Source organism: Peromyscus californicus, unplaced genomic scaffold, assembly GCF_007827085.1.
Source record: "Peromyscus californicus insignis strain IS unplaced genomic scaffold, ASM782708v3 Scaffold_22__1_contigs__length_63687245, whole genome shotgun sequence".
Taxonomy (NCBI): Eukaryota; Metazoa; Chordata; class Mammalia; order Rodentia; family Cricetidae; genus Peromyscus; species Peromyscus californicus.
Genome location: NW_026294525.1, coordinates 14,072,013 through 14,097,494, shown reverse-complemented (window position 1 = coordinate 14,097,494; position 25,482 = coordinate 14,072,013). Strand labels below are relative to the sequence as shown.

At 44.2% G+C, this 25,482-nt stretch overlaps 2 protein-coding genes across 3 annotated transcripts; both read right to left on the bottom strand.

Moving 5' to 3' along the window:
- Positions 1-1,713: 1,713 nt before the first annotated feature.
- On the bottom strand, positions 1,714-9,196 carry Fbxo5 (F-box protein 5). The gene is made up of 5 exons (XM_052750927.1): positions 8,886-9,196; positions 5,092-5,761; positions 4,436-4,526; positions 2,963-3,145; positions 1,714-2,508 (listed from the first exon to the last, which is right to left on the bottom strand). The coding sequence occupies exons 1-5, from the start codon at positions 8,962-8,964 to the stop codon at positions 2,251-2,253; spliced, it is 1,281 nt and encodes a 426-aa protein (XP_052606887.1). The 5' UTR covers positions 8,965-9,196; the 3' UTR covers positions 1,714-2,250.
- Positions 9,197-14,220: 5,024 nt separating this feature from the next.
- Positions 14,221-24,278, bottom strand: Mtrf1l (mitochondrial translation release factor 1 like). 2 transcript variants are annotated; one of them, XM_052750928.1, is made up of 7 exons: positions 23,914-24,278; positions 21,074-21,153; positions 19,167-19,350; positions 17,798-17,961; positions 16,355-16,472; positions 15,206-15,342; positions 14,221-14,569 (listed from the first exon to the last, which is right to left on the bottom strand). In XM_052750928.1, the coding sequence occupies exons 1-7, from the start codon at positions 24,149-24,151 to the stop codon at positions 14,369-14,371; spliced, it is 1,122 nt and encodes a 373-aa protein (XP_052606888.1). In that variant the 5' UTR covers positions 24,152-24,278; the 3' UTR covers positions 14,221-14,368. The 2 variants fall into 2 exon arrangements, with proteins under 2 accessions (XP_052606888.1, XP_052606889.1); XM_052750929.1 differs by lacking the exon at positions 23,914-24,278 and having other exon boundaries at positions 21,069-21,153.
- Positions 24,279-25,482: the final 1,204 nt, after the last annotated feature.

Here is a 25,482-nt window from a genome sequence, read left to right as displayed (position 1 = left end):
TACCTTGTGTCCAGTTAAAAACAAAACAAACCAACCAACCAGACAACAAAAAAACTAGCCAGCGTGGAAACATAGACAAACTTGACATTTTCTTCAAAAACTAAATTAGAAGCTTCCTTCAAATGACTGGGGAAAAATGTTTTAGTGACAAAAGGGAGACACTATCCCAAGGAAAGAAGTGGATTAGAGACCAAGGAAGAGGTGTTGGGACAGCTAAGTTTGGGGCAGTGGTTCTCAACCTTCCTGACTCTGCAACCCTTAAATATAATTCCTCATGTTGAGGTGACCCCCTCCCCCGCCCCACAACCAGAAAAATTATTTTCATTGCTACTCCGGGCCTGGAATTTTGCTAGTTATGAATTGTAACATAAATACCTGACATGCGACAGGGTCATGACCCACAGGTTGAGAACTGCTGGCTTAGACACAGTAAATGCCTGTGTAAGATTGGGTTATAGGTAAGCCTGCAGGGCATTTTAAGTGATTGATAGGGAAGGGCCCAGCCTATTGTGAATGGTACCATCCCCAGGCTGCTCTCATGAGAAAGCAGGCTGAGCAAGCCAGAAGGCAGCACTCCTCTATGGCCTCTGCATCAGCTCCTGCCCCCAGGTTCCTGCCCTACCTACTTTTGCTGAACTGATTTGAAATGTGAATGAAATAAACTATTTTCCCTCCAAGTTGTTTTTTGGTCAGTGTTTCATCAATAGCACAGTTAACCCTAAAACACCCCCAACAGGCGAGGCAGATGAGTGAGTACCAGGAACTACATATGCAGGAATAATCAGATAGCATTAAGTGATGGGGGAAACAATGTGACACCCAAAGCCTGTGATAGAACTAAGAAACCAAACCTGACAGCCAGTGATGTTGAAGCACGGACTAATGATATAGAAAACCTGCTTAACGCAACTCTGAAAATACCTCAAACCTAAGGGAAAAATGGATCACCAGCTTCAGGAGGCATTTGGAAATGAAAATTACCCAAATACAAAACCAAAAAGCCCTGTCCAAGTTCAACTGTGCTTAAAGAGCTTCAGGCGTCAAGTTCTTTTCATAGGTAAATCCCCATCAGAACAATTGATCTGAGTTCAAGGTCAGCCTGGTCTACAGAGCAAGTCCCAGGACACCTAGGGCTACACATAGAAATCCTGTCTTGGGGGAAAAAAAAAAAAAAAAAAAAAACTAAACCAAACCCAACAACAAAAAACAAAACCCTAACTTGCAAAACCAGGAAAGCACTGAAGGATAGATTTCAAATCCTGAAATGAAGTGACCACTGACTAGGATCACTAGATACTCTTTAAAACTGAAGGAGATTGCTCCTGATTATCCTGAGCTAATGCAGGACAAGATCACTAAACTGGTACTGCAGGTTATCCACATTTCTTATGGATAAACAAATGAAAGCTAGAAAATAAAAACAAACCATTGCCCACTACTCAGTAAACCTGATGGGAAGTCTGCCGAGACAGAAAATGCCCTCTATACTTCAGTGTTCTAATGAGTTGCAGCATCTGGAGATGTTTATCTACAGGTCTACACACTTACCAGATAAGCTACTGGCAGGGAACTCAGGGAGGCAGGACAAGCCCTCAGTGAGACATGATCCACCCAATTCCCTTCACAGCTCAATGTACTTGTTTCCAGTGCCAATGTGGGCATAAAAATGAACAGCACATGCTACTAAACGTATAAGAATTTTATTGTAACAAAACAAAATAAAGTTATATGAATATTTATTTTCTTTGGCACGTAAAAACAGAAATATTTACAAGTATAAAAACATTAAAACAGACCAGAAATAAAGTAAACAAGACTTTACAATGAATACTTTACACACTGAAAAAGGCTCATACTGACAAAGACAAACATTTAAATCGACAGACTCAAGTTGACATGGACACAATACAAATTTGGTAAAGCATCACAGATGCTAACACTGTGAATCACATCTGTTTTAAAGACTCCATAAAATTACAGCCTTCACTTGCCATAAAATCCAATCAATTTTATTTTCATCTAACTACAAATAGATACCCAGTTTCTTTTTCTTAATTTAATCTTTCTGTTTGTATGAAAATTTTTAATTTTTTAATATTAAACTGTAATTGTTTTAGGAGGCTATATGCATATCCTCTCTTCCCAAAGGGACAAAATGGCACCCTACATTTATTTTTACCTTCTTAAGTTATAATCTAACAATCCTTAAAAAGTAGCCCTTAGGATCTTCTACAGTTGATGTGCTAAGGGTCACAATCTCTGTAAATTCTTTTTACTTTTTTTAGTTCCAGGCAAAGGGCCCATCACTTTACAGGTGGCTTTTAGGAGCTTGCTATTCGAACAGTCTTTGGTGTTGACATGATAATCACACAGACACTTTGTACAATAGTCAAATCCACAGCTTTCCCGTTTGCAGGTCGCACGCTCTAAATAGTGGTCATATTTTGCAGGGAAATTACAGCGAACACAGGCTTTGAGGCTCTCGTTGTTTTTTAACGTCTTGGCCACCTAGAAGAAAAAAATCCGTTATGTATGTGTATTTTAGCGGACTGAATGAATTCTGGTAACCAACCCAGGAAGAGAAGCCATGCCTTCAGCACAGCTAACGATTTACAGGAGACATTTTAGTGTCTATCACCCAACAGTTCAGAGTAATAGGAAACCATGCACTTCTGAAAGATACAGTTTGTCCAGCTGTTCTCCTTATGACAGTAGCCAACTACAAAATGTAGTATGGAACAGTTTGAGAAACTCCAAGGTCACCGAGTGAACAAAGGGGACAGAAGAGGTGACCTCTTCAATAACTGCCTTAAGGCTTCTTACTCTAAACCAAAGGAACATTAGCGTGTGATTAATAGAGTAGCAAACACTAGATATCCGGCAGTGTACTGAAACCCCACTTCTCACATTAACTCCCTTGAGCAGTGAGTGCCGGTTCCAATACCCCCGATTAGACAGTTACCTCAAGGAATTCCCCGTGCCGGCTGTAGGCAGGACCTTTCTTCTGATCACGCTGACTGGGCAAATTGGCTTGAGTATCTTTTCTGGGAGGAGTCCAAGTCGATGACTTCTGAACAGAAGTTAGTGCAGTTCTGCTCACAACGTACCCTCTGGTTGAAGCATGCAGCGACAACTTACTGTTTTCCTGATTGAAAAAGGTTGAACAGAGAATTTTAAAATTCTTTTCTCTACTCATTACATTTGCACTTGGTAAAAGGATCAAAAAGGAACGGGATGTCCAGTCCTGCGTCAATCTGCAGGTTTAATACAGCCCAACAGAGCTATGCACAAAAACATTCCGAGACAAACTCAATGGAAGTGTCAATTAGAAACTAAGATGAGCCTATAAGGATTTGAAGGTACCTTTAAACTAACCAAGGCCAAAGTCCTGCCCACAGAACAAATGGTCATGCTCCCAACTACCAGCAGGTGGCAGTAATCAGTTAACTGAGCACAGAATTTAAGTATCCCTTGTCTTAAGTCACCTGGCTAAGTGGCAGCATTTGTTTGCTAAGCATGTCCAACTCTAAGGCCAAAACTCCCAATCATATACTAATCATTGTCAGAAATACAATTACCAAGTACTTCAGAAAATTAAACACTTCCTCTAGACCAGCAGTTCTTAATCTGTGGGTTGCATCCCCTTTTGGGGGAGTCAAACGACCCTTTCACAGGGGTTGCCTATCAGGTATTTACATTACAATTCGTAACAGTAGCAAAACTACAGTTATGAAGTAGCAACGAAAATAACTTTATGGTTGGGGGTCACCACAACATGAGGAAATGTACTGAAGGGTCGAAGAATTAGTTAGGAAGGTTGAGAACCACTGCTCTACATAGTAAGACTCTCCAGGATGTTTGTTGATAATTTAGTTTGTCTTATAACTGACCACAATGACACACACCACCAATTGTGCAGCCCTTATTTTTAAATCAGTCTGCACAGCGCAGCTTTTCCAGGTTAGAGGAAGTATAACCAAAAGTGTAATTTTTTTTTTTTTTTTTTTTGGTTTTTCGAGACAGGGTTTCTCTGTGTAGCTTTGCGCCTTTCCTGGAACTCGCTTTGGAGACCAGGCTGGCCTCGAACTCACAGAGATCCGCCTGGCTCTGCCTCCCGAGTGCTGGGATTAAAGGCGTGCGCCACCACCGCCCGGCTAAAAGTGTAATTTTTTTAAACTTGTCTTACGCCCCTCACACTCATTCTCTCCAGCCCCTGGGAGGCTGATGTGCTTTATGAATTTAAAGGACTTAAAAAAAAAATTGTCCCTTTTCCTTTTTTTTTCAAGTAGGCCTGGCTGTCCTTGAAATCAGAGATCCTCCTATCTCTGCCTCTCAAGTGCTGGGATTAAAGGCGTGTGCCACCACCGCCCAGCTATATAATGTCTCTACTTCTAAAGAAAAAAGAACAGCAGCCCTTCAAGAAACCATCACTTACATGGACTCTCTGCATGGCTTTGCTGTACAGCTGGGATGCTCCTTTATCGGTTTCTACTATCTTCTTCCAAAGTCTGCTCACTTTAGACAAACTGGAAGCAAAGGACACAAGATACTAAGATGAGCGGAGAACAGAAGCACAATGCAAGCTTTGCTAACCTGACTAAACATGGAAACTGTTCCGATGACCATGTATCAGTGTTTAACCAGACTACCCAAGGGCCAAAATTTTCAAATGTTTTAAAAGCTCCCATCAAGCTTCCACTGTATCCACTCTTTTTGAGTAGCTATTTGGAGAACCAATTACATACTACTACAATGTGCACACCTCCACCTTCCTCTAGGCTGCTTGTAATAGATTTTGAAAACCCGTTATATTAACTTAAATGCACTCCACAATGCTGATTACAGAAACCAGCCAATAATAGAAACCAACACATCCACCCTGTTTCACTTCAGCCAGTCAGATGATTCAATATAGAATACATCCTTCTAATACCAAGACTACAAAATTCAAAGTAACCAGACTAGATGCATATTTCCTACGTTTTCTTTCATTTCAAATGCCATCAATCAAACACAAGCCAGCACTGATTTACACTCATCTTACAAGTGGGTCTCAGGTTATCTAACACATGCAGTGTGTAACACACTCACTTTATTAAATCCATGCCGCTGAGCTTTGTCAAAATATTAGCTAAAAGGTGTTTAAATCCCCTCCGGGAGAGCTCGGTGAGGATATCTAGGTGTTCCAGACCCATTTTCTTGCCAATTATATTCTGTAGTCTAAAGTTCCCACTGGCGATAACTTCCTTCAGCATTTCTCGATCCACTTTCGGGTTTCGTTTGGAATTCTTTTTTAATGTTGAGCAAACCACTCTTTCAAAATGCAGGACAGGCAGCAGGTGTTTGTTGGGATACTGGTCTGGGCTCTGTGACGGCAGCAGGCGGGGCTGGCTACTGTTTCTGAAATTCTCCAGGATAAGGATGCCATCCTCCTGTTCACTCTGATGTGTAAATGACGAATAGCCACTGTCTTCATACAGTCTGCTGGCCTCTAGCTCCTCTATTTCACTTGAACTATTGAGCAGTTTTTGTACACGTTGATTTTCCTTGTTGTTATCAGGTCCCACAATTGGTGACTCAATGAAAGATAACCTTTCCTGGTTTCTAAAGCAGTCCTTGCAGGAAGGCTCCAAACACACAGGATTGTAGGAAACTTGTTTCCCACTCTCCTCAGGTTTTACCACTTCAAGTTCGGAAAGATCAGGGTTGCAATTAAAACACTTCATTTTAACGGAAAGAACAGGACTTTCTTCTTTACAACCTATGAAAAGAACACACGAAACAGAATAAAGATCACTTTTGTAATAACATGGTCCCCTCCTCCCTGATGGGGACTGAACCCAGGGCTTTACACCAAGTATCAGTCCTTACATACCCACTAACAGAAATGAACAGGTTGCATTACCATGGTGTGCATGTCCCAATTAAGAGATTAAGCCAAAACTATTAACTAAAGCCCATGGTTGCACGGTCCTTCAGCTTTCCCCACTGTTCCAGGACACCACATTCCATCTAGCTATCATTAGTTCTACAGGCTTCCTTTGCACTAACTCTCCTCTCCCCATTCGAGTGTGTCGGGATGCATGTACCATGGTGCACATGTGGTCAGGACAACTCTATGCAGTCCGTTTTCTTCTATCCCTATGTGGCTCTGACTGGGCACAGGGGGCAAGCTGGTGAAAAGCACGTTGACCTCCAGTTATGGCTATGGCAGTTTCATCCCTTCCCTCAGCCAGTGCCTCTGACCCGAGATCTGCCTAACGCATGTGCTCATGTGAGCACGACTTGCAGGACAAGAACACTGTAATCAACAGTGCTGGCACCAAACCTAGTCCAGGGATGCTCACTTTTGCCTCCAACTGTTCTAAGTTTTGCTCTCATGAGCTTTTCCAGCTGGCTGGGGACTGCATTTCACATGTTGGCATCATTTCCTTTTTTTAAGCTTTTTTTTTTTTTTAACTTTTCCAGACTACAGGATTCTCTTTATTTTTGTTTTCTAAATTAAAGAAAGTATCAGAAGACAAAAATCTGGTATATAAAATAGCTAAATCCATCTTGGGCAAGAACTTCCCAAAGGTCAAAGTAAGTGCTCCTAAACAGTAAGAAATACTTTATATTGTTTATGTAGTCAATCACACATAAAGGCAGATTACCTGATTCCATACCTCCCCCAATCAAACAATATGTGGGGGCATTTTCATCTGATACCTACTTATGATAGATTAAGGGGCAAGTTAGGTATTAGGTGTGATCTTTAGGAGTGACCAAACCTTTCTATTTTCCAAACAGAAAGAAATTTGGCTCCAAATTTGAAAAGGTCACAGGTCACTCACTGGCAATGGTGGATTACAGGGAAGTATGAGGAATCAAGGTTAGAGGTGTTTACAAGAGTCCCAAGGGGACCAGGGTTTACAACTGCAGTAGAAACTTTGGCAAGTGACCCCAACTAACTAATGCACAGGATATGTACTGTTAAGTAGAATAAAAAAAAAACCCTACAGTTAAAGACTCCAGCAATTAACATAAAGAGTACCATTTACTAAGTCGGGAGAAAATGACAAAAAGATAACTCTCACAGCCTTAGTTTTCCCATCCACGAAATGGGAAGAAAACTATTAAATGCACGATCTAATCAATAGCATCTCTATCACACTGCTCACATTAAGCCAAGCTCTCACATTTCTTACACTGCAAATCAAGATAAATTCCACACAAGCACAAATTTAGGAAGCAAAAGTTCAAATGAAAAAGCTCTCTGCTGAACTTTCCAACCAGTTTATTTCGTTAGGATATTTTTGGTTTCCCTTAAAACGAACCTATAGATAAAACTCAAACATTTTAATGTTTCGAACTCACATTACCGCTGCTCAGGCCAATCACTGGGGTGGGGGAGGGAGAAGGTTTGAGAGTTATAAAGTGCACCCGGTCTGACCTTTCATTCAACTTATAAATCCCGACCTTACATTCCATATCAAAGGCTGTAATTAAAACTGTCGTTAAAGTCTTTCTAGCTCTTCCATATGTTAACCAAGTTTCAGTCTCAGTCCCCAAGCATGTGGCCAAGGCTAAGCACATTCATTTCTCCGCTTAAAGACTGAGGAAATTTCAGTGACCAAAAGTGTAATTCTCATGAGAAAATCTTTAAGCCTACTTGGAAAATCATTTAAATGTACTAATTAATTTTTTAAAAATTTCTTCAAAGCTGTAAACCAAGTCGGGGAGGGGACTCGGAGGCAGCACGTATTTCCTGAGGAGCAAAGTTGAGCAAAAAAAAAAATCCCTCGTAAAACGATTACATTTCCGACTTTTAAGGTTGACTTAGGATTCAGGGTCTTTTACAAATACAATCTGCTAAGCTAGCAGCTTTTACCCCTCAAGGCTTAATTCCTGTTCTGATGAAGGAAGATTATCAAAGAAATGCTTTTTTCCTCCAGTTTCGAAAATTTCTAGGATAAAATAGATGGATGTCTTTCACTGAGGGTCCAACAAAGATGTATTTTAAATATATATATGTAACTGAGTTTGCTGAACTCTGATTCAGGCTTTGAAGCAAGTGATCACTAACTCCTCAATTCAGAGGGGAAAAAAAATAAACTCCTCGACTTTCACCATTAAATAAACACTAGAGGCAAACTCATGGTTTTGGGGTTTTTTTCTTTTCTTTTTTTGAGGGGGGGGCGCTTTTCAAAACCCTCCCGGGGGCTCCAGGACTTGAGGTTGAGAAAAGAGGCAAAAAGAGGAGAAAATAAAATCTTTTTCCATTGAGTTTGGTACGGTGGGCAGAGGAGGGGGGTCTCTACATTTGGCGGGAGCAGGGAAGGAGCCCCCAGAAGTGCTGGGGGGTCGGTGATGGGAGGTGCCCCGAGGGCGCGGTGCACGAGGGAGGGCGGGAGATAAGCGCGAGCGCAATCTCCCGCGCTCTCCGGCCAGGACGCTGAGGTAGAAAAGTTTGGGAAACTGAGTTGGGATGTGAGGGAGCTAAACAACTGTGAAAAGGGGGTGTAGGGGCTGGAGAAGAGGCATCTGGCAAGGCTGGAAGCCCAGAGCCCTGTCACAGCTCGGGCAGGAGTGGGGGAGGGGAGAGGGGGCATTTGGCGCCCATGCAGGGGCTGGGGTGGAATCCCGCGCGCAGATGCCACCACCTGCACGTCCTGGGAGCGGGATACCTGGATGGGATGGGATGGTGGGACCCCGTGCCAGGCAGACCACAACTGTCCCATTCTGCACCAGCCGACTGACTCTCCTCTGCGCCCCGAGTCTCCTCCTTTCCTGCCCCGGGCCTGGAAAGCCACCTGAGGCCCGGGACCCCGTGATCTGCACATGCACCCGGTCTGAAGCTGCGGCCACCGGAGTGGGGATCCCTTCAATGCCCGCCTCATACTCACCGTCCGCGACCGTCCGCGCGCCGAGGCCGCAGGGGCAGGAGGACGGCCGGGGCAGACCGCTGCAAACGCGCCGGCTCATGCCGGAGAATGCGGGCTCCGACGCAGGTGAAGTGGCGGCGACCGGAGGGAAGAGGCGACCGGCCGCGGCGCCGAGCTGTAGCTCTTAAAAGGCGCCAGCTGGTACTTTTAAAATCTTTGAATTTGGTGCCCAAATCAGAACAGACCAATGGGGCGCGGCGTCCGCACGCGCGCGCCAATAGGCAGACGGCGTGAGGGGGACGCCCTCGCTCGCCCAATAGGAGGCCGCGGGGGCGGGGCCAGCCGTAGAACTAGGGCCCCTCCCACCCACCCCGATCCGCGCCTCCCCAAAGAGGCAGGGGGCGTGGGTAAGGCCGCTGGGGGCGTGGCCTGCGAAGGCGGGGCGCCTGCGCAGACCCGCCGTGCTGCCCACCCCCATCCCCGCCGCTGTCCCGCGAACCGGCCTCCCGCGAGTCCTCATGTCCTGCGGACAGCTCCGACTTCTGCCTGGAGATCTCTGATGGGCACAGGTGGGGCCCATGTCTCCCTCCATCGTAGCTGAAGCGCGAGCTTGGTGAGCGGCAAGCCGGCCACGCAGTCCAGGCCCTTCCCCTCCCAGCTCCGGACCCGCCTCTCTAGGATTTAGGCGCGCTCTACTCTCCCTCCTAAATTGGCTCCGCCCCTTGCCTGGAGCCTCCGCGCTTGCGCCCCGCGCGGCGGCGGCGGCGGCGCCGCGGACTTGGCGGGTTGGCGCTTGCGCACTAGGGTCCTGGCGGTTCCCTCCGGGAGGGGTGGACGGGCGGGGCCGGACAGATGGCTGCGAGAGAACCGCCCTTGCCCTCGGGACGGCGCGCAGCTGGACCCCGGCGTCGCTTTGCTCAGCACCTCCCGGTGGCTGAGGGCGCGGCCTAATCTCTAGTCCTTGCCACAGCATTCTTTGAGGTTTTCAACCACCAAGCATTCTTACCAGTGTGAATTGGTATTTTCGCTTTTCTGTGTTGTGTCTTTGCCTTCGTAGGCTGAGCGCAAGACAGCACACCTGTCCCCTCCATCCCACCATTAAGTCAAACTCCCCACTTCTTTGGGCTGGAGGAGCCCTGGCTAGGTGGATGTTTTTGTAGCAAGGGCGGGAGTGAATGTGTTCCTTATTATACAGTCTGGTGACAAGCAGTAAGTAGTGCGCTCCTTGTGATGCTGGGCACTGCACACCTTGAATTTGTTTCTACATGGTGACAATGCACGGGACTCGGTTTCAGAATATGGCGCTCTAACCCTACAGGATGCTCGCTCCGAGAAACGCCCACCCCCTCGACTTGCCATTTCCCTCCTGCTTTTCTGCAGCAGTATTTGACTTTCAGTTAATGTTGCATGCGGTCAATGACAGCTGTTGTAAGGCGGGGCCAAGACTAGACTGAGTCATACAAGTGCTGAGTGGATCTAGTTCTTAACTAAATTAGTTTATCTCTAGTTTTCTGGCATTTTTACACTTGAACGTGTTGCATAAAAATAGTTATGGTGTTGCTTACCAAAATCTTGGCAGCAATATCCGTTTTGTTTCTGAGAACGGAGCCTCTAAGTATAAATGGCTGAAACGACAGAAGTCTTTCTGGGACTTTTTGTACTAATGAGAACGAAATTGGCGGTTCAGATTTTCAGCAAATGAAAGAAAGAACTGTCAAGAGAGGCATGCATTGAGAATTTCGAATGGTCAGCTAAGTTTGAGTCTTTGAACATTGTACTGACCTTGCAAAGCACTGCATAAAGTGCCTGCAGCCCATCAAGCATGGGGATCAGAAGAGTGAGAAGTTAGATCTTGTGGTAGCCTGTAGAGTTCCATGTGAAGTTGTAAATTTCTTCTGATTACACTGCATAGGGGTTTTAGCTAAAGTAATTTGCTGAATGAATATTAAAATGCTGTCTGATCAGGTGTGGTGGCACACACATTTAATCCCAGCAATTGGGAGGCAGAAAATTGAGTTCTAGGGCTACACAGAGAAACCCTGTCATGAAAGATGAAAGAAAAATTTTTTAAAATGCAGTACAAGGGAGATGGTTATGTAAAATATACTCCCTAATGGGTAAGTGTGAAATAACACTGAATGCAGACCATTGGTGTATTATGTGTACAGTAATGGAGTTGGGTTTTAGAGGCAGGGGAAACCTATCAGAATGCTGAGGGACTAGAAAAATGTTGGTATTAGCTTGCCATTTTTAGTAATCTTAGCATTATTTTCACTTTATAATGATTGTACTTAGAAGTCTAAGTCAAATTTCCCTAGAATTTCAGAGCTAGTCAAGACAATGCAGAGACTTTTGAATCCTCCAGAGGTAGGGGGAGAAATTCTTGAGGAATTAAGAAGGGAAAAAGGGAAAAAGAGCCCAGTTCCTTTAGGCAAGACTTCAGAAGTCCAAGGCCAGGCAGTGTTGGTGCATGCCACTAATCCAAGCACTCTGGAGACAGAGGCATGTGGATCTCTGTGAATTCAAGGCCAGCCTGGTCTACAGCATTAATTCCAGGACAGCCAAGGCTACAAAGAGAAACCCCCATCTTGAAAAAACAAACAAAAATTTCCTGTTTCAAAAAGCAAGCAAGTTGTAGTATTGTTATCACAGACGTCTAAGGGATATTTGCATCAACCATGCAAGGAATATGACCTTGTCCCCAAAATAAACACCACTGCTGCTTTTTCAGAGAACCTGGGTTCAATTTCCAGCATCCATTGGCAACTCACAACTGTCTGTAACTACAATCCCATGGGATCACATACCCTAAGTTGGCATCCATGGGTACTTCAGGCACATGGTGTACAGACATACATGCATGAAAACACCCATACATATAAAATGCAAACTTAAAAAGTGTTTTTAAAGGTAAAGTACCTTTCATGAGAAGGGAGGGAATCTGTTTATGTTACCTGGTTTCTGTGCTAAATACTGTTGGCAGCTTGAAAACCCTTGCCTATCAGTAATGGTTTTCTGCTACTCGCTTTCCAATAGTGAGAACTAAATCCTCTTAAAGTAAGTGTACTGAAATTACAAGCTGAGTCCTGAAGGCAGTTTGGCTATATATATATAATTACTGATTTAAGAGAAGCGCATTATGTGTTCCTAAAAACTACTGCTGATTCCAGCAAATCTGGGGAAGTACCTCATAATTCCTTTATTATTTAGGTTAGAGGCCTCTAAAACCTAGCAACAGCGGCATGGCACAGTCAAACGCTCCCTATTTCAATAGGAATTTATGTGACAACAGTGCTAAGTCACAGGAAAAGGTATGGAGTAGTTTAAACTGGCCAAGTCTTAAGCATTAATGTCCACTAATGTCCACACAACTCACATAATACCAAAGTACCTAGTTTGATCTTCATAGATGAAAATCCAGTGCAGTGTCTTGAAAATCAAGATCAGGGGTCTGATAAAGGTAAACCCACTGGGTTATATATATATATATATATATATATATATATATATATATATATATACACACACACACACACATATATATATATATATATATATATGTATACACACACACACACATACACACACACACACACACACACATATATTTGGATGTTAGTTTGAGGAAGCCAGCTCCAACACATCTGGGGAAGAAGTAGAGAAATCTGAACTATTAGTGCTAAGTATTTGGGATTTATGAATTTTGTCATGTGATGATAGGTGCTTAAGATAAGTGCCAGTTGGTATGTGCGAGAGTGAACTGTCAGGTTTGCAGTTTATTTCAGACACCAAGTGTATGAAAACATTATTGAAAATGGGCAGTGACTCTGGGTGTCTGACAGTTAAGACATGAGCCCCATTCAGAAGGGACTCTTAAAACCTTAGTCGTGAAGCTGACGCATGTAGTATCACATTGGCAGCACCTGGGCTTTGGAGGGGACACATTCAAACTACTGCAGCCTGGACCTCTCTTTGCCGCTAGCATGTGAAGCTTGTCAGTAGCAGGTGGTGGAGAAACCCTGTAAGCATGACAGGACATTTCATTTCTACTCCTCCATGGCACAGCCTCTGGGGGCACTCTTAGACACCATAATGGTTTATTTCATACATTTGGCTTGCTGTTACCAATGTATTTGGTCACATAATATTTTAGATCTTCTCAAGTTTTGGATGGCACTGGCATTTAAATCAATGAAAAATCAGTTAACCTAGATTGCCCTTTATGCTACCATGTATACCCAACCAGGCTGAAGGTCTGACTAGAGAAGACCCAGCCTCCTTCAATCAAGACAAACATCAGTTCTTCTTGGTCTCCACCCAGCTGATTCACACTGCAGATCTTGGACACATAGTACTACTCTATGTGGGGCCATCCTTATAGTGATCTGTGTAGACACATCCTATTAGTTTTGTTTCTCTGGAGAACTGATATAGCCCACCAAAGGATGGATTCTAGTCAGTTTTGTTCACACTTGAACAGGAGGCTTTTTGCTTACCATGCCCCATGGGCTTGAGGTTCTCTGTTTGCAAGGCCCACGCTACCAGCTGCAGGGCAACCCAGGAACCTCTCCACCACTCAGTGGGCTATGCCATGCCCTACAACAGGCCTGACTCTACCCTGTGGAAGGGAGCACCTTATAAGGATGGGCTTTTATTAGGAACTTCGTGTAGGCCATTCTCTCTCAGTCCCAGCGTACCTGACTTTTATTGCTAGTCAGTTTCACTGTCAGAATCTATCTCTTTACATCACATTAACATAGATATTTCTGCTTAGTATTTGAAATTTTTGAGCACCTATTATTTTGCACAAAAACTTGTTGGAAATACGGGTCTACATTAGAATGCTGAAATGTTGTTGGTATTTTTGTTCTTTTTTATTCTTTTGGGAAGCCCACCACCCAGCTCCCAAATAAATCACAAATGGAGGCTTATTCTTAATTATAAATGCCCAGCCTTAACTTGGATTGTTTCTTGTCAGCTTTCCTTAAATTATCCTGTCTACCTTTTGCCTCTGGGCTTTTACCTTCTATTTCTGTATATCTTACTTTCACTCTTACTCCGTGGCTGGCTGTGTGGCTGGGCCCTAGCATCCTCCTCTCCTTGTTCTCTTGCTCCTTCTTTCTTCTCCCAGATTTCTCCCTCTATTATTCTTTCTGCCTGCTAGCCCTGCCAACCCTTTCTGCTGCCTCACTAGTGGCCTCTCAGCTCTTTATTAGACCAATCAGGTAGCACAGCTTCACAGTTAAACAAATATAACATTAAAAGAATGCAACACATCTTTGCATCATTAAACACAAATGTTCCACAGAATAAACAAATGTAACACACCTTAAAATAATATTCCACAACAACTGTCTTCCTTTGTGTCTCATATTTTTATAGAGTAGAGTCCAAGAAACTGTTACCTTACATTCCTCAAGAGAATACCGGTTAAATATTTGTACAAAGTGGATTTGCTCTAAGATTTTTCTAGTCTGTATAAAAAAACAGCTTTACAAAGCAGCTTAGTCTTTTCTGGAAATCATTTCTACTAGAGATTCATAATCCGAATAGTCCTTTAATGACTGTATCATGTCATCCAGAAGACAGTCTCCTTGCATGAAGTTCTCAAGATCATGCAGTGACTTGTTTATCCTGTGATCTGTGACCCTGTTCTGTGGAAAGTTGTATGTTCTTATTTTCTCTGATCTTCCTTTAGTTCCAACCTAAAGAAACAGGGGGAGCAGACATGAGATGCATTAGGATCCAGGAGGCCTACAGCAATGCAAGAACCAAGTGTAAGTCCCTGACTCCCCAGATGACATGGTGGAATGGTACAGAGAAAAGAAGGTAGACTTTAAAATCAGACACAGTATCTATGTCCTGCCTCTGCTCCTTGAACGCTCTATGGCTTACACCGAAACTTTAATTTCCCACCAGCAAAATACTGATTACTTAATGAAGGAGTCTGGCAAATGGTTGATATTTAAACGGTAGAAGCAGCATATTTATGTGTACATTTTCTATGTAATCTCTGGGAATTCGTGTCATCCTGAAGTGGTGAAAAGATGATGGGTGGTCACACTAAAGAAGTCATGGAAAGATTGTATATGGCATAAAATGAAATACGAAACAGTAGGTTTGCACTTGCATTATTCTTGCTTCCAGAGGTTGAAAGGATTAAAAGCTGAGTAGGGACTTGGTCCACTTTGACAAATCTGAGAAAAATACGCTTGACTATAGAAAACAGGATAAGACTGTACATGGGTACTGCCCTTATAATAAAAACAAGAACAGTATTAACATAAAAACTACACTACCCATACATATTTTATCTTTGTGTTTCTTAAATCCATTTTTACCTGGATCTTTCTAGCATTGTATCTTTTGGTAGTTTCTTCCTCTAGATGCATGCTGTAGAGCCTTGCACGTAACTTCTTCATAGCTAGCTCCCTGTTCTTCAGTTGAGATCTCTCTTGCTGGCATTCAGAAACAACACCTGAATAACATTATGAGAATTACAGAATTTTAATACAAAAATCTTTATTATCAGGGACTATTCCTTTTCTTTCTTATCCCTTTTCTTCTTTTATGAGATAAATCAAGAATCTAACAGAAGACTTTAAATACTTTTAATACAGACTTTTTTCACATCGTCGGTTAGCTATCTTAAAAAAGACTTATAAAAATGAAATGTATAAAGAAGTACAAATCCTAGTATTAGAATTAAAAGAATATAGTTGAGGATTTCCTTTTTTTTCCCTATTTCTATATATACACCCCCACTTATCATCTTAATATTTAACTGTTTTCTGTAGTTAAAAGGACACAATCCTATCTGCCCACCAGTCTTCCTAACCCCTGGTTAACAGAAACTATGACAGTTTGTTCCGGTTAAGGTAAGCCTGAACCGTATAAACTGGACATCCCTGTCACTCACAATCCACCCCAGGGCTCTAGTAACACTTCAAAGCATGGCTCTACTTAGCAGTGTACAGTCCATCTGCCCAATTATCCAGATTCAAACTGCGTTGCCTTGGACTTTACAGTCTCAAGGGAAAGATGCTCCTGAAATGTATTTAAAACTGCACATGTGTCATGTTTCTGTGTAGGAAATCCAAAGCTTTTATTGCTTTCAGGGTCCTTGTTACGATCTTAGCCCTAAGGCTAATAACTAGCGATTCAGACCATTTTCTGATAAATAATTCAGGTCATTATCTCACTGAGCTTCTAGTAAATATATATTTCAAAACCCAATTGGCAGGCAGCAGGACTCTGTTCTCTTCACAGTGACTACCATGGCGACTCCTATGCTTAGCCCTCCCTCTTCCTGGCTTTGTAATTACCTACATAGCATCAGCCACAGAACCTAGAGAATCAAGTGATTGGTTAAGAGCCCTTAATGGTTTACTTTCTTTTGGCAACTGAAGGTCCGCTTTGGTGGGAAACCAGTCAGTCTCCCAGAAATTGATCTTGACTCAAAGCTCCACGTTGGAAAACTCGGTACATACCTGTAGGAAGATGAACTATTCGAACAGCACTGTCTGTGGTATTTACATGCTGACCTCCAGCTCCACTCGCTCTCTTAGTGTCAATTCTCAAATCTTTAGGATTAATCACCAGTTTAATCTAGATATACGAAGAAAAGTGGCAACTTTAAGAAACAATGCATGTACCAACTGTCTTCAGGTGAGACCTACACATTGTAAATACATGTCATACACAGAGTTACATAAAATTTAAAACGGTTTAAGAATAGATAGTACTTAGGATATTATTTCCTATTTTTTTTTCTTTTTTTAATGAATAGGGAACAAAAGCAACACTCCCTAATCCTCAAAAGTTAAGCTTTTTGTCTCACAAATGATGCAACTGGGGAGTGTTAAAAATAGGAGATTTGGGGCTGCAGGTGTGGCTCAATGGTGAAGAGTATGTGTTGCCTTTACGAGGACCTAAGTTAGGCAACACATCAGGTGGCTCCCGCCTCTGTAACTTCAGCTCCAGACTGGATGCCTCTGAGTCCTCATCCAAATGGATCTCAGCTGAACTGCTGCTGAAAGCCTAAAAGCTTAACCAGGCTTCCAGTCTGAGGAAACAGGATCAGCTGAGGAATTGGCAAGGTAAGGTGGCTGTGGCTTGCTCTGCTTCTCTGATCTTCCAGTATTCACCCCAATACTCTGGCTCTGGGTTTGTTTTTTTATTAATAAGACCTTCTAACAATTGGTGCTACAGCACCATGTTTAAAAATGTCTGTTCCATGAACAACTAAAGACTGATCGATGGCATGTCAATCATCTTGCAGTAAGATAACCCCTCTTAAGAGTTGCTAGAAAAGCTAGACGGAACCTAGCCCTCACTCCCGTGGCCCAGAAGCTATCTGGGCTCCTGACACTGACTCGGCTGTTCTGTTCCTCAGTCTTCTCACAGATACTAAAAGCAAGGAAGGAAATCCTTCCTATCATACATCTAGGACTTTTTCTTTAAAATAGTAGATAGAAACCCTCAAATCATTCCTACTTCATTTTTTAAGTGAATTAACTTGTCACTTTTAGCAGAAGAGAAATTATAGACTGAGAACTTGCTTTGTGAGGTACGACGCACACTCAGGGCCTTTCTAATACAGCTGGGTCAGAAGCAGCAACTGTGCTGAGTGACCAGCCCTTTTCTGACGGCACCTGGAGAAGCCACCCTGCCATGCCAAGTGAGGCCCGCAACCAGCTCAACAGTGTCACCTGACCCATGAGGGAGGCTTACAAGGCCCATTTACTGCCGGAGAAAAAGCCAGTGTAATCTGGACAATCTACAGACATTTTTCATTCTTACCATCCATTGTAAAATTACATTTCTTCAACCAAATTTTCAAGAGTAACTCAAGATAGGAAAGGAAAATCCAAATGATAAGGTTACAGTTGCTAGGAGAGCGGCCCTGTGCCAGCTCCATTACTGTGCTTTACCTCAGCAGGCTGGGGCAGAATTGCCACTGTCATGGTGCTGGTGTGGATGCGGCCTTGCTTCTCCGTCTTTGGCACTCTTTGTACTCTGTGCACCCCTCCTTCAAATTTCATGTGTTTATAGGCTTCTGGACCTCCAATGCTGGCTGACGCATGCCGAAGGCCACCTTGAAAACATGGGGAGAACTGAATTCTTTTTACCATTCTGCCATGCATTGTTTAAACTGACCATCACATGTGTTCTCATGAAATATAGTTAAAAGAGCCACAAAATAACTAGGTATACAGAGGACAAGCACACTGAAAAACTTTAGCAAGTCTTTGATGTCTGGTGTTTCAATACATAATCTTTAACTATTTAGATTTATTTAATTTTATGTCTGAGTACTTTAACTCTATACATGTATATATGTGTAACACGTGTGCCAGGTGCATGTGGAGTCAGAAGGCAGCATCAGATCCACTGGAAATGGATTTATGGGGGATTGTGAGCTACCACATGGGTGCTGGGAACTGAATTTAAGTCCTCCCAAGAGCAGCAAGTGCTTCTAACTACAGCTTTCCAGCACTTTGATCACCAGTGCTTCTGTGCAGTTACTAAATTCCAATGCCGATGAATTCACAACAGTAACATCTAACAGACCACTGGTTTGGTTTCTTTTTGAGACAGGTTCTCCTGTAGCCCACACTAGTCCTGAATAGTATAATTCTTCTGCCTCAGCCTCTTGGGTGCTAGGATTACGTTGTGAGCCCAGAATATTCTGAAACCACTTTTCAAAGCTACAAGTGATTATACATACCATATGGAATGGCTTTCCACCATACTTTATAAGAAATTTCAAAATTGTATCTTTATTTAAAATCCTTAGGTAAATAATGGGCATAAAACTACTTAGTCCTTATAAGTTCTGATCACCATCTTGCCAACCCTTTTCCAGGACATAATATAGATGAATCAATGCTTTACAAAAACAAATCACTCTCCACTTCGAACGGTGCTGTTTAGAGCCATCTGAGAAGCAACTTCACCTGAGAAATGGTGACAACACTGACCGTCGGGAAGTCTGTGAGCCCTTTTCCTGAAGGATAACTAACGTACGAGGACCATGTGACTGAGGTAGAGGGTAGTGCTGCCCCTGGGCAAATGGTCTTGGGGTGTATGAAAAAGCAGGCGAGGCCAGCCAGAGGGAAGAAGCCAGCAAGCAGTTTTTCTCCATGGCCTGTTTCCTGCCTCCACATTCCAGCCTGGAATCCCTGCCCCGACGTCCCTTTGCAGTACTGTAACTGAAGGATGAAACAAACCCTCTCTTCCCCAAGTTGCTTTTGGTCATGGTGCTCATCACAGTCACAGAAACCTAACTAAGACACTGACCTAGTTCACTTGGGAGATAGTCCAGCGTTTCAAAATGCCACCTTTTAAACGCAGCATACTGCTGGTACATGTCAAACATCTCGGAAGTGAAAAGCATGGCTTCCTGACCACCCACACCCGCAGTCACCTCCAGGATCAAGTCACTCTCGTCCGTTTCTTCTGAAGGAACCAAAAGGGAGATGATCTGTGAACACAAAGACAGCACCTTCCTGTGACTAAGAACTAGTCAAACTAGTGCCCAAAGCTATAAAATTAGAGAATTTAGTATGTAACCTAAATTTCTCTAAACAAATCATTTAATATTGTTCTTCAGTACAGTTTGATCATCTTGTTAACTAAAAATATATAATGCATAATTTCCACTAAGGTATTAATTTTCAGTTACATTTTAAATATTACAAAATGCATCTACTTTTGATAGATTTGTTTTTATTTCTTCTTGGAATTCTTTCTTTTGTTTCTGATACTCCTGCCTCCACCTCCTCAGTGCTGGGACTAGAGCTATGCACCACCACACCGATTTTATGTGGTACTGGGGACTAAACTCAGGGCCGCACAATGCTGGATAAACCCTCCAATAACTAAGCTATGCCTCCAACCCCCACTTTGGGAATCTTACACACTTTCTATCAACTCCCTATTCAGATATAGTTTGGAATTAAATGCTGGGAGCAGGATATTTTACCACGTGTAGTGTGCAAAAGAAATTCTCCTCTCTTGAAATACAAGCCTAATATGGAAGGAAAACTGCATTCGGCAGTTACGCTTCCTTAACATGGGAGAGAAAACTTGATTTTGGAAGTTTAGGACTGGCACTCTATCAACAAAAGCCATGTTCTTGCCCCTTCAAAGTTCAGTTTGCCATCACTCTATAATCTTTCCTATTCATTGCCTTCCCAGTAAGAGCTGGTACATGAATTTATCAGTGAGAGCTGTACAGTACACAGGTCTTGTACATGAAGAATTTGAAAGATAGGAAGAATAACATTTTCTGCTTTAAAACCCCCTTTGACACTGGTAAGCCCTTCATGGAGTGTGTACACAAGAGAAACATCACATTGTAGGCCTGCAAGAGACAAAAGTTTGTCACTTGTACCCCAGTAAGACAGACAAGAGCTTCAAAAGTCTAGAGTTGGAGAAATGGAGATGACTCTGCTGTGGGATGTCTGTGTGTACATTGTGAATATGTGTTGCTCTCACTGGTTGATAAATAAAGCTGTTTTGGCCAATAGCCAGGCAGAATTAGGTTAAGCGGTACAATCAAACTGGAGATGAAGGGTAGAGTGGTGCTGTGGATATCGCTCTGTATGCTGTGAATTTGTTGCTCTGATTTGGTTGATAAATAAAACGCTGATTGGAGGAGACTACAGCCAGCTGCCAAGGAAGCAAGATGCATAGAAAATGAGGTAACGAGCCACGAACCACGTAGCAAAGCATACTTAAGAAATATGGGTTAATTTAAATGTAAGAGCTAACTAGTAATAAGTCTGAGCCATTGGCTAAACGTTTATAATTAATATAAGCCTCTGAGTGATTATTTGGAAATGACTGCAGGATGGTGCGGGACAGAGAAAAACTTCCGTTTACATAGCTCAGTGGTTAAGAACAATGACTACTTTTCCAGAGGACCTGTGTTCAGTTTCAGGACCCACACCAGGCAACTTACAATCTCTATACCTCCATTTCCAAGGGATGTGACACCTTCTGGCTTCCAATGGCATCAGGCATGTTTGTGGTACAAACACACTTGCAGACAAATATTCATACAAAAATAAAGAAAAACCAACAGCAACAAAAACTTCTATCTAAACAGCAACAGGTTACTTTTCTGGGCTCTTTTATAAACCTTAACGAAATGCATAAGGAATTATGGCATGAATGCTCTATTCTTTGTGTACATACCATACCTGATGCTTCAGCTGAGTTATTTCTTTTTGACACAAAGCTATTTCACTCTCTGCAAGTTTCTTTAAATCTTCATTCTCATCTAGGAAAAAGAGCAGCGGTTAAGTTTTTCTTAATAAGTGTTGAATTCACCTCCACAGAAGCCACGATAATAGACTTTGAGAGAAAAAATTTAAGTGACTGAGAAACGGCTTGGCAATTAAAAGCACTTGCTACTCTTGCAGACGACCTAGACTTAGTTCCCAGCACCCACATGTTGGCTCACAAGCATCTCTAATTCAGTTCCGGGGATCTGACACCCTCTTCTTATTTTTGTGGGCACTAGGCATGCATATGGTACACGTGTACACATGCAGGCAAAATACTCATACACAAAAAGTTAAATTTTAAAAATGTTTACTGGTTTTATTTGGTATGTATGACTGAGTATTTGTATGCTGAGTATAGTGTATGCTGTGCCCAGAGGCCAGAATGGGGTGCTGGATCACCGAAGACTGGCTACACTGTGCAGGGAACAAAATCTGGGTCCTCTGCAAGAGCAACAAGTGCTCTTTACAGTTGTGCTTTCTCTGCAGCCCCAATAACTAGACAAGTTACCAAGTTAGGCTTTACAACACCACATGGATACATTTAACTAGTTAGAATGCCCAGGAGAGGCACAAAGGTTTTAACAGCTAAATGAAAATTGAAAGCTGCCTTCAGTCCCAAGTTAGCCTTAGTGACTATTTCCACGGGTAAAGTAAGTATCCGACCCAAAGCACTGCTGGAGTCTGCCCAACGTTTACATAAACTATTCCTTTCATCTCTGCTTTTATCGTTATTTTATCTTAGAGTTCTCACTTCTGACTTGAAGATCGACTTTCTCATTCCTGTTTTTCTATTCTATGGACATATACAGCCTGGGAAAGGGGATTACAAACTGTTTTCTCTCTGAAACAGCAAACGTGCACACAGCCTGCATGTGTGTGCTTATCTATCAGGAATCTACATCGACGGGAGGTGGGGCAGTACACATCCAGAGCCTTCCTTGGGGCAACGTTATGGCTCTAAGTTCTACAGCTTCTCCACGCTAGAGGGTTTTGTTTTCTCCAGTTCTTTAAGTAACTGTTGTCAACTTCAGTTTCCCCACCCAATTGTTGGGAAATTAAACACCAACTAACTTTGATAACTAGAACTTATTTTTGGATTTCCTGATTACATTAATCAGACTTTTAATTAAATTCTCTTTGGCAAACTCACCAAATGTAAAGGTGTTTTTCAGTATAAGCTGAAAAAGGTAAGCTTATCTACTTCTACGTCAGGTATTGGCACGATCTTGTTTCTTCTAAGTAATTAGTTTCTACAGAATCATTTGGCGAATTCCTTCCCAGTCCCAAAGGTCTGCCTATTCCTCTGGTTTCTTCTCCTCCTGCCTCAGGTGTACTTTATTATGCATTTCTGCCTTGTTATGGTCTATGCCAATTTTGATTTTTTAGTATCTACCCTGACCCCTCTGACTATTCAGGCTCAACAGCTTTCTCCTACACTGTAGTTCTCCTAGACCAACACGGAAATCCGTACCAGTATCCTAACAGGTTTATTTGTATTGTGTAAATATGCATTCAAAGCAAAGCTCTTTCCCCTACCTCAACAAAACTCAACTTTTGTATCTCTAACTTAAATTGAACATAGAAATCATTTTGATGACAGAAGCTGTCCCTTCCCGTTTATAATTCCGCCCTAGTTTTATGATACAGTCACCAAATCTTGTTTCTTAGTGTCTTGCAGGTCAGCTCAGTGCCTACCTACCACCATCTCTCCTTTGAATGGTAAGCAGCTTCCTCCTGACTCATGTATTCCCACACTAACTTCACAGTGGAGTTTCCCTAGATAACTCCACTTCTTTGCCTAAAAATGTAAGACACTGCCCATGGTCTAGAGAAACAATTCTAATCCTTCTTCTTTCTGGTTTTCTGTTCCTCTTCCGTTGCCATCTCCCGTACCTATTCTATGCTTCCACCATATACAGTGCTTGTCACGTGGTACCTATATCCATGTCGATCACTTCTGCCTTCTATTCACTTCTATACCACCTAACCACCTCCGCTTATTAGAGATCCATTTAAATGCTACTTCCTGTTTTCCCGCACCTCTCTATACTGAAATTTAAAGTCCTTACTTTTTTATTCCCATTTTTGTGTTTATGAATATGCATGTTTGCATATGTTTGGGTACACATGAATGTTGAGTCCCAGGGTTGATGTCAGGAATCAATCTCAATCCCTCTTCGTACTTTATTTATTTATTTATTTATTTTTTTGGTTTTTCGAGACAGGGTTTCTCTGTGTAGCTTTGCGCCTTTCCTGGATCTCGCGCTGTAGACCAGGCTGGCCTCGAACTCACAGAGATCCGCCTGCCTCTGCCTCCCGAGTGCTGGGATTAAAGGCGTGCGCCACCACCGCCCGGCCGTACTTTATTTAATGAGACAAGGTTTCTGAATCAAGCCTAGAGTTCCCACTTCAGTAATCAGACATTTCGGCTTCCGACTTGGCTTCAAATGCAGAGAAATCTCGAGGGAAATGTGTGAGAACTCGGATTTCCAGGGCTAGGGTTCTAACTCTACAGTGCGTCACACCTCACACTGCAACAGGTCAATACCATAAAGGCACCGGGCTGCAAAGCCAGTCGCAGGGACTACCTCTTCTTTCCTGAGCATCTGAGCTGCCAGGAGGGAAGGGGAGGCAACTAAGAACCTTAATAACTTCTGATGACTGATGGGCAGAGCACTGTGTCAAGGGAGGCCTGCAGAGCCTGAGGTCGGGAATGCAGATGGCTTCCAAACCCGCTGCAGCCAGAGGCTTACCGTGCAGCAAGGATTCCGTGTCCCGCAACTCCCGCTCCTTCTCGCTGAGCAGCCGGGCTGCCGCTGCCAGCTGAGGTCCTCCGGCGTCCAGCCCCCCGGTCTCCGAGCCTGCACGGCGCTCCAGGAAGGCCCGTAGGGGCCCTTCGCGGGCAAAGAGCTCCTCGGGCGGCGGGGTAGTGCGGCTGAGGCCACGGAAGGCCCACAGGCGTCGGGCACCGCTCAGAAACCCGCTCCGCATCCTGGCGGAGCGCACTCCGTAGCCGAACCAAGCAAGGCTCTCTAAAGGATTCGGCTCCAAGTCCTCTAGGACTGCCTTTAAAAGTTCTGCCGGAAATGATGAGAGGACTTCCGGCAAGGCGTGGGAAAGCCGCTAGGTGTCCTAAAGCCAAAAGGTGAAGGGGCGGGGCGATCATGAGGCGTTTGCCCCGCCTCCAGCCCGAGCGCTGACTCCTGGGCCCCGCCTCGGATGACGGGGCTCCACCCCCTCGGCCCCGTCTCCAAGGGGACGCGGGGAAAGCCCCGGTGCCTCGGCCTAATCTCCGGGAGGAGAGGGGGAGCGCCAATGCCTCGGCACCACCTCCGAGGGCCTCCGCTTCCTCGGCCCGGCCCCCAGGGGTGGGGCTCCAATGTGCCTCCATCTCCGGCGCAGGGGCTCCCCAAGGCCTCGGCCCCACCTCCGGGGGTGGGGAGAAAACCTCGAAACCTTAGCCCCGCCTCCAAGGGGGAAGCTCCGACGCCTCGGCCTGGCCTCCATCTCCAGGGGAGGGAAGGGAGCGTCAAGGCCTCGGCCCCGCCTCTAGGGGAGGAGCTCCACTGCCTCGGCCCCGCCTCTGGGGGAGGAGCTCCACCGCCTCGGCCCCGCCTCTGGGGGAGGAGCTCCACCGCCTCGGCCCCGCCTCTGGGGGAGGAGCTCCACCGCCTCGGCCCCGCCTCTAGGGAGGGACCTCCACCGCCTCGGCCCCGTCTCTTGGGGGCGAGCTCCGCCGCCTCAGCCTAGTTTCCATGGGCGGAGACCCGCCGTCTTAGATCGATCTCCAGAGGGCGAGCTCCACTGCCTAGGCTGAATTTCGGGGAGGCAGGGGTAGCGCCAACGCCTCGGCCACGCCCCCTGGGGGAGGGGCTCCAAAGCCTCAGCTCCGCCTCCAGGCGGAACTCAGATGCCTCGGCCCCGCCTCCAGTCGAGGCTCAGGCCTCGGCCCCGCTCCCAAGCTTGCTCGGAAACCTTGACCCCGCCTCCGGGCTGAGTTGTAAGGCTGGCCAGTTCTAGGGATGGCCAGGCCAGGCCTGCAGCAACTTCTCTGCTATTTGAAAGTGAGGGTTTGCTTCCCAAGTCTGCGTGGGGACTTGAAGAGCCATGAAGATAGTCAAGTGCCCTGCAGGCTCAGAGATCACAGCCACGGAAGTCATTTGTCCCCAGTCTCTAAGAGTGAATTTTAGGATGGTCATCCGTGTTTTCTCCTCTTCTTTTTCCTGCTTTTATTTGTCTGACAGATGAGTTAGGTTCCTTCCCAAGACAGGTGTAACCTACTACGACCTCCAAGTGATGCTAACAAAATGTATCTGTTTTCC

Excerpts from the sequence above, each read along its gene's own strand:
- Fbxo5 (XM_052750927.1), bottom strand. The coding sequence starts at position 8,964 with ATGAGCCGGCGCGTTTGCAGCGGTCTGCCCCGGCCGTCCTCCTGCCCC. Across the intron at positions 3,146-4,435 it reads AAGCCATGCAGAGAGTCCAT|GAAAACAGTAAGTTGTCGCT; the intron begins GTAAGTGATGGT and ends TTTTTCAATCAG. Across the intron at positions 2,509-2,962 it reads GGCACGGGGAATTCCTTGAG|GTGGCCAAGACGTTAAAAAA; the intron begins GTAACTGTCTAA and ends TTTTTCTTCTAG.
- Mtrf1l (XM_052750928.1), bottom strand. The coding sequence starts at position 24,151 with ATGCGGAGCGGGTTTCTGAGCGGTGCCCGACGCCTGTGGGCCTTCCGT. Across the intron at positions 21,154-23,913 it reads CACGGAATCCTTGCTGCACG|ATGAGAATGAAGATTTAAAG; the intron begins GTAAGCCTCTGG and ends TCTTTTTCCTAG. Across the intron at positions 14,570-15,205 it reads ACAATGCTAGAAAGATCCAG|GTTGGAACTAAAGGAAGATC; the intron begins GTAAAAATGGAT and ends CTGTTTCTTTAG.